The sequence below is a fragment of the Argiope bruennichi genome, chromosome 11, assembly GCF_947563725.1.
Source record: "Argiope bruennichi chromosome 11, qqArgBrue1.1, whole genome shotgun sequence".
Lineage (NCBI taxonomy): Eukaryota > Metazoa > Arthropoda > Arachnida > Araneae > Araneidae > Argiope > Argiope bruennichi.
This window is the reverse complement of record NC_079161.1, coordinates 102,754,346-102,761,943: the sequence shown is the minus strand read 5'-3', so window position 1 is coordinate 102,761,943 and position 7,598 is coordinate 102,754,346. Positions and strand designations below refer to the sequence as shown.

General features: G+C 35.8%; 1 protein-coding gene across 1 annotated transcript; it reads right to left on the bottom strand.

Moving 5' to 3' along the window:
• Positions 1-244: 244 nt before the first annotated feature.
• Positions 245-3,854, bottom strand: LOC129956828 (uncharacterized). The gene is made up of 3 exons (XM_056068781.1): positions 3,404-3,854; positions 1,194-2,590; positions 245-391 (listed from the first exon to the last, which is right to left on the bottom strand). The coding sequence occupies exons 1-3, from the start codon at positions 3,852-3,854 to the stop codon at positions 245-247; spliced, it is 1,995 nt and encodes a 664-aa protein (XP_055924756.1).
• Between the last annotated feature and the right edge of the window lie 3,744 nt (positions 3,855-7,598).

The following is a 7,598-nucleotide window of genomic DNA, read 5'->3' as shown; positions in this document are numbered from 1 at the left end:
TATTAGTGTCTGGAGCAATTCTACCGTTTCCTTCAGAGATAGTTCGTCTTGGGAGTCTCGGACGGACTGCAGTAGTGGCGCCATCTGTTGTAGTGGGGATGAGTCTGAAGATGTTGCTGGAGCTGACCGGGGGGCTTGTTGACTGTTGTTGATAACGCTGGCGAAGGATCTATTGTCGGTGTATTTACTGTTGAAGGTTGAAGGGGCTGGGCGTGGGAGGGGGGCTTGCATCTTGGGGAACTTTTCACATCCTCTCCATGAGGCCACGTGACCCTCTTTGCCGCAGTTGATGCATCGGGGATTTTCTAGCTTGTTTATTATTGTACATTCTCTGGTTTTGTGGTTTTTGCCACATTTTAGGCATCTTGGCAGGCCTCCGCATGTTGAGGAGCTGTGGTGGAAGAAATTGCAGTTCCAGCACTGGGTAAACCCTGAGCGCTTCTGAAAGCTTTCTATTTTTATTCTAAGATATAACATTGTGTTTATATTGTATATTTTATCTTGTTAACTGGACGAAAAATATTGGGAGGGGTTGTTTTGTTTTTTGTTGAGTTAGTTGGGTTACTTTTTCTATTATGAAGTTATTAGCGATTAATTCTTCCTTAATTTCGGTGGGGGATGTGTTGATGGGGAGGCCTTTTATGACTACTTTTAGCGGCCTTTCGCTTCTTGGGGTGATGGTGTAGTAGTTTAAGTTTTTGTCTTTTAGAAGGTGTATGATGCTACGATAGTCGTTTTCATCTTTAGGGGTAACTCGTATGTTTGGTTTGGTTTGTTTTAGTGGCGCAAAAGCAATATTTGGCCATGCTGCGCCAAACACATGACTTATCTTGATTTACATTGTTCCAACTAAGACACACACACACATAAGAAAAAATTAAAAAACAAACTCATAGGAGCTTATCAATTCCAATGTCATGTAAAAACAAGAACAAATTTGGATGGGAATTATCTCCCAGCAAGTCTTTTAATTCAATGTTATTTTTGCCAAAATGGTTTCGTCTAAATGTATTAAAACTAGGGCATTGCACCAAAATATGCTTAATGGTTAAAAGACAATGACAGGAGGAACATGTAGGCGCTGGTCCTGAGTTGAGAAGATGTTTGTGCGTTAATCTGGTGTGTCCGATTTTAAGACGATTTAATAAAATTGATTGCCTTCGGCTTAAATTATTATTTTTTGTAGATCTTACTAAGGGCTGAACTTCGTGTAGCTTATTTTTATCTTGCTGGTCCCAAACATTTTGCCATCTTTTCGCAAGCTGATTTTTTATAGCTTGCAAAGCATCATTTAAAGGAACAAAATTTTCAATTAATGCTGTACAACTTCTTGCAGCATTATCTACTCTTTCATTTCCCTGAATTCCTGAGTGCCCAGGAATCCAACAAAATATTATCTGTATACCCTTCTCTGATAAATAAAGATAATATTCTACACATTTCACCACTATTGGGTGACTTGAAGGAGAAACATTTTTGAGAGCTTCGATTGCACTTTTGGAGTCTGTGTATAAAATATTTCTTTTATAACCCTTTTCTGCTATTTTTATCAGAGCCCTGTATATAGCGTAAATTTCCGATGTGAAAACGGAGCAAAAACTGTGCAATTTTTCTGAGAATATCTCATGCCTTAGCATTACAGCCGCACCCACATTGTTACCAGCTTTGGATCCATCTGTAAAAACAGCTTCATAATTAGAAAATTGTTGTCTGTGAGCGTTAAAAATGGACTGATAAATGAAATTTAATGTTGTCGGCTTACGCCATTTTTCAAAAGCATCAATAAAATTTATAATTGTATTTTTCCATGGAGGAATTTCGTCCGATTTATTTAGGACTGGGAAGTCTTCTATTCCTAGATCTCTGAAAATTTGCCCGATCCTGAAACCAAAAGTGGGAATGAATGAAGATCTCAATGCGAATAATGAACTATAGATGGGATTTATGACTTTATAATGTAATGGATGAGAATCGTCACTTTTTATTCTTAAAAACAAATTAAGTGCTAACATGTTCCGTCGATGTTTTAAAGGAGGCTCGTTGCAAGCAACATTCAAACTCATAACTGGGGAAGTTCTAAATGCACCTATTGACAGTCGGAGACTCTGATTATGTATAGTATCGAGTGGTCGTAACGTAGATTTCGAGGCAGATCCATAAATAGCACTACCATAATCAATTTTTGAACGTATTAAGGCTCTATAGATCTTGAGTAAGCAGCCGCTTTCTGCCCCGTACCATAAGTTGGAGAGTATTTTCATTATATTCATGGAAAGCGTGCCTTTCCTTTTAAGATAATCAATGTGTGGTTTAAAGGTAAGTTTTGAATCCAGAATCATTCCTAAAAACTTTATTTCAGAAACAAAGGGAATCAGTTGGTTATTCAATTTAAGTTTCGGATCTGGGTGCAATCCTCGTCTTCTGCAGAAATGAATTGCAGCAGATTTTTGAGAAGAGATAGTAAAGCCATTAATTTTTCCCCATTCACAAATGTTATTAATCGCTTCTTGTAGCTTTTCCCTAATTAAACCCATGTCTTCACTTGAACAATGTATCTGGAAGTCGTCAACATACAATGATCCCTTAACGCCTGCCGGAAGATTTTTTATAATATTATTGATTTTTATGATAAATAAAATTACACTCAGGACGCTTCCCTGAGGAACGCCTTCGTCTTGATGGAAACTGTCCGACAGAATATTGTCCAATCGAACTTGAAAGTTTCTATTTCTTAAAAAGTTCTCGATAAAAAATGTCAAATTTCCACGGAGGCCGATTCTATATAAGTCCCGCAATATACCATATCTCCAAGTTCTATCGTAAGCCTTTTCCATATCAAACATTATCGAAACTAAATGTTTCTTGCTTACAAAAGCCTCTCTGATTGATGTTTCTAATTGTAAAATGTTGTCCAAAGTGCTCCTGCCTCGACGGAAACCGCTCTGAAAAGGAGATAACCAATTCTTTCTTTCTAGAATATATATTAAACGAGCATTTACCATTCTCTCCAAAATTTTGCATAAACAACAAGTAAGTGCTATGGGCCGGTAGTTGTTTGGATCTTTGGTGTCTTTCCTTGGTTTAGCGATCGGAATTACTATTGCTTTTCTCCACGAATTAGGAAAACAGTTTTTGTGCCAGATTCTATTATATAGTTGCAGGATGTTTTTTAAAGATTGTTCATTAAGATTGTTGATCATATAGAGATGAATATTATCAGGACCAGGAGAAGTAGCCCGAGATTTTTGCAATGCTCTTTTTAGTTCTATAAAACTGAAGTCAGAATTATATTCCTCGTGAGAGTTTGTATTAAAATCTAAATAAATTCTTTCTTCATTTAATTTGTAAAATATAAAATCCTGGGGGTAAGCTGCTTCACTAGACACTTTGGAGAATGCCTCACCCAATGTATTAGCTATTGCCTTAATGTCTGTAATAAGTTGTCCATTTGAATTTAAAAATGTCAAAGGAAATTCATTTTTAAAAAGGCCAGACATCTTTCTGACTTTGTCCCATAATAGCTTGGAGCTAATCCGTCCCTTTATAGAATTAACAAATGTCATCCACGTAATTCTCTGACTTCTCCGTCTGATTAATCTAGCATATGCTTTAGCTTGTTTAAAAACGATAAAATTGTCCGTAGTAGGATAACGTCGAAACCTGTTCCAGGCTTTGGCTTGTTTCTTCTCAGCAATTTTGCAATCGTCATTCCACCAGGGCTTCCAAAGTTTTGGTATCTTCCCAGATGACTTTGGAATTGCCGTATCAGCTGCTGTCAAAATTTTTTGTGTAATGATTTGGATAGCATCGTCTATATTTTCCATGTCCACCATATTCTGAGTAATAAAAGCCATTTGTGAAAAGAGAGCCCAGTTTGCTCTATCAAAAATATATTTTCTTGGTTTTCCAGGATAAACGATATCATTATCTTTATATGACAAAATAATAGGAAAGTGATCACTATTATGGAGGTCCTCTGCAACATTAAAAAACCACTTAGTTGCTAAAGGTGGAGAGCATAAAACTAGATCTAAAGTATGGAACGTGCGGCTTGGTATATGAAAATATGTGTAAGTTTTATCATTCAATAAACAGAGATCATGGTCTTCCATCAAAGGGACTTGGTGGGTGAGAAATACCACCCAAATATTTTTAACTTTCTGAGAGCCACAGGCTTTTTAAATCGCATTTGATGTTTTCACAAATTACTTATGCCTTATCACTTTAAAATTTTTAACAACTTTCCATCATTCGTTTCCTTTTTACTCTTTTTCAAAATAATTGTTTGTGTTTTCTTTTTAACATTTTTAAATATTATATATTTATGTTTTATGAAACTTTTTATCGTAGTCTGGTGCTGTAGATATTTTTAATTACCGATAAAGCCTACTTTACATTTTGCTTGGCGCAGTATAGCCAGATATGGCTCTTGCGCCATAAAACCCCAAGCAACCAACCAACCAACCAATCCATCAAAGCTTCAACTTGCTGCCCTTTTAAATTAAGATTTGTACTTCCCCAAATCGGGTTGTGTCCATTAAAGTCTCCCATTAGGATAAAAGGTTGAGGGAGTTGATTTATTAAATTATTAAGTTCATTTTGCGCTACGTTATCGTTCGGGGGTAAGTAAATACAACAAATTGTTTGTAAAGAACCTATATGAAGCTGAACTGTCACTGCTTGGATAGGTGTATTTAAAGGTATTTCTCTATATGGGAAGGCTTGGGAAATTAAAAGAGCCACACCACCCGACGCTCTGGAACCCTGGGTGTAATCTTTTCTAACTATATTATAATATTTGATTTTGGTAGACTGATCTGGTGTAAGAAAAGTTTCTTGTAAACCAAGGCAAACGGGCTGGTACTTGTTTAAAATATTTTTTAAATCTTGAATATGAGAACGGAAACTTTGGCAATTCCAACAAAGAATATTATTTGCCGTGTTTTTGCTTTAAGAAGTTATGTTTTCTTCCCCGCTTGTCGACATTGCATCATCTTCAGATGGATGAATCTTGATATCATATCTTTCATCATGGTCTCCATCGTATTTCGTTTGTTTTAATAATTCTTGCTTTGATATTGTACGCTTTTTTATTGAGTCTTTTATTTTATCATCTAGGTTTTTCTTCTGGAATTGTATTCTAGCTTTCCTCATAGCTTTCGTTTCTTTCGAGGTTTTCGAAAGTTTCTTTGGTGGTTCCTTTTTATCAGCTTTAGCAGTTGGTATGCGCGATGAAGAAATTTTGTTTAAGCTGTTAGAAGATGATGTTCTTCGTTCGTTGTTTAATTTCAAAGGACTTGATTGATTTTGTTTGTTATTGCTATCTATTGTATATGTGGTTTTGGGACTTCCAGTTACAGATTTAGTTTCAATGGATGAGGGAAAATGATCTTGTTCATGAGTTTCCCGGTGTGTTTGAGTGGATGCTGAAACCATCACTCTTTTCGCTGCTGTAGAATAGAAAATGCCAATTCTAGGAGTTCGCTCAATTACAATTTTTCGGGCTTCTTTAAAAGAGAGGTTTTGTTTGGTTTTGATTGTTTGGATTTCTTTTTCCTGTTTCCAACGAGGGCAAGATTTAGAATACGCTGGATGGTCATTTTTACAGTTTATACAGGAAGGAACAGCTGAGCATGTTTGACTCTCGTGGCCAGTCTCGGTTTGATTTGATTTGATTTGATTGTTTTTTTATGGCGCAAGGGCCAATACTGGCCAAGCTGTGCCAAACTCGAATTAACTTAAAATACAAAAAAATAAACTCATTTCAGTAAGGGGATGTAAAGTTAAAATAACAAGGTGAAAATAGAATTTTAGATATTATGCATGAAATTAATGTCAAGTAAAAATGAAAATACATTAATATGGAAAGGTTCGCCAATTATATCTTTCAAATTTGGATAATCACTGCCGAAATATTTTGCTCTTAGAAAGCGGTATTTAGGGCATTCACATATGATATGCCGAACTGAAATTATAGCATTACATTTTGTACAAATTGGAGCTGTAACTGAATAAAGTAAATGTTTGTGAGTAAAATGAGTATGACCTATGCGAAGCCTTGTTAACACAACACTCATTCTACGGCTGAGAGAGTCATTCTTAAACCCAGAAATAAATGGTTGGATGGAATGCAATTTATTATCAAGTTGCGAGTCCCAAGTACTCTGCCATATACGAAGTGAACATTGCTTTAGAATTTGATCTAAGTCTTGAAATGGGACAAAGGTTTCTTCATTTGAATTAGCTGTTTTTGCGGCAACATCAGCTTGATCATTCCCAAGGATACCAACGTGTCCGGGAATCCAACAAAATAGAATATTAAAATTACGATCCAGCAATTTAAAATATAGTTTTACTGTACTGAGCACTAAAGGATGGCTTTGTTTGGATGAGTTCAAAATTGCTTCAATTGAACTTTTTGAATCGGTATATATGATCCAGTCTTTCTTTGATAATAGTCTTATCGCTCTTAAAGCAGTGTAGATGGCAAAAATCTCCGAGGTAAAAACAGAACAATGTTTGTTTAGCTTTCTGGAAAGTACAATGTGGTCAAATATTACAGCTGAGCCAACGTGGTCACCGATTTTGGAACCATCTGTAAAAACAGTGCCGTATTTTTCAAACGACTGCCTATGATCACAAAAAATTTGTATGTAAACAGATGGTGCAGTTGTAGATTTTGGTAGCTTATTAAAATCATCGACAGTTAGAATGCTTTTGCATGTCCAAGGAGGAATTTCGTCTTCTTTAGTTAAAATGTCAATGTTCTTTAGGTTAAAACTATCTAAAAGAGGGCGGATTCTAAAACCAAATGATGGAATAAATGAAATCTTTTTCTCGTATAATTGTCCATAAATCGGATTCACGATTCTGTCATATAAAGGGTGCGACGGATTCTGATTTATTTTAAAAAAGTATTTGAGAGAAAATCTCTGGCGTCGTAATTGTAAACCTGGTTCTTTAGTTATTACATATAAGCTTTGAACAGGAGAAGTTCTAAAAGCCCCTGATACAAGTCGGAGCCCCTGATGATGTATTGCGTCAAGCTGTTGCAGAATAGACTTTGCTGCTGAGTTGTAAATCACGCTACCATAGTCTAATTTTGATAAAATGACACTTTTGTAAATTTTTAATAGAGTTGAAGTATTGCATCCCCACGTTGTATTTGACAAAACTTTGAGAATATTTAAAGACTGAGCGCATTTTTTCTTTAGATGAAGAATATGAGAACGGAATGTTAGTTTAGAATCAAATAAGAGGCCTAAAAATTTAACGACCGGCACAACGGGAATAGCTGTGCCATTTAACTGAATTTCTGGGTCGGGGTGCAATCCACGAACTCGACAAAAATGAGTGCATTCGGTTTTTTGAGTAGAAAGGACGAAACCATTTTTATCAGACCATTCCGTTATAGATTTGACAGCAGCTTGCAATTGTCGTTCGATAAAGGGCATGTGAGTACTTGAGCAATGGATTTGAAAATCGTCGACAAATAATGACCCATGAACATATGGTGGAAGTTTTTCCATAATTCCATTAATTTTAATAATAAATAAAACAACACTTAAAATACTCCCTTGCGGTACCCCTTCATTTTG

Coding starts and splice junctions, on each gene's coding strand:
- LOC129956828 (XM_056068781.1), bottom strand. CDS start 3,854: ATGGCTTTTATTACTCAGAATATGGTGGACATGGAAAATATAGACGAT. Junction 2,591..3,403: donor GGCAATAGCTAATACATTGG/GTGAGGCATTCT, acceptor ATCTTCCGGCAG/GCGTTAAGGGATCATTGTAT. Junction 392..1,193: donor TACACGAAGTTCAGCCCTTA/GTAAGATCTACA, acceptor CTTCCACCACAG/CTCCTCAACATGCGGAGGCC.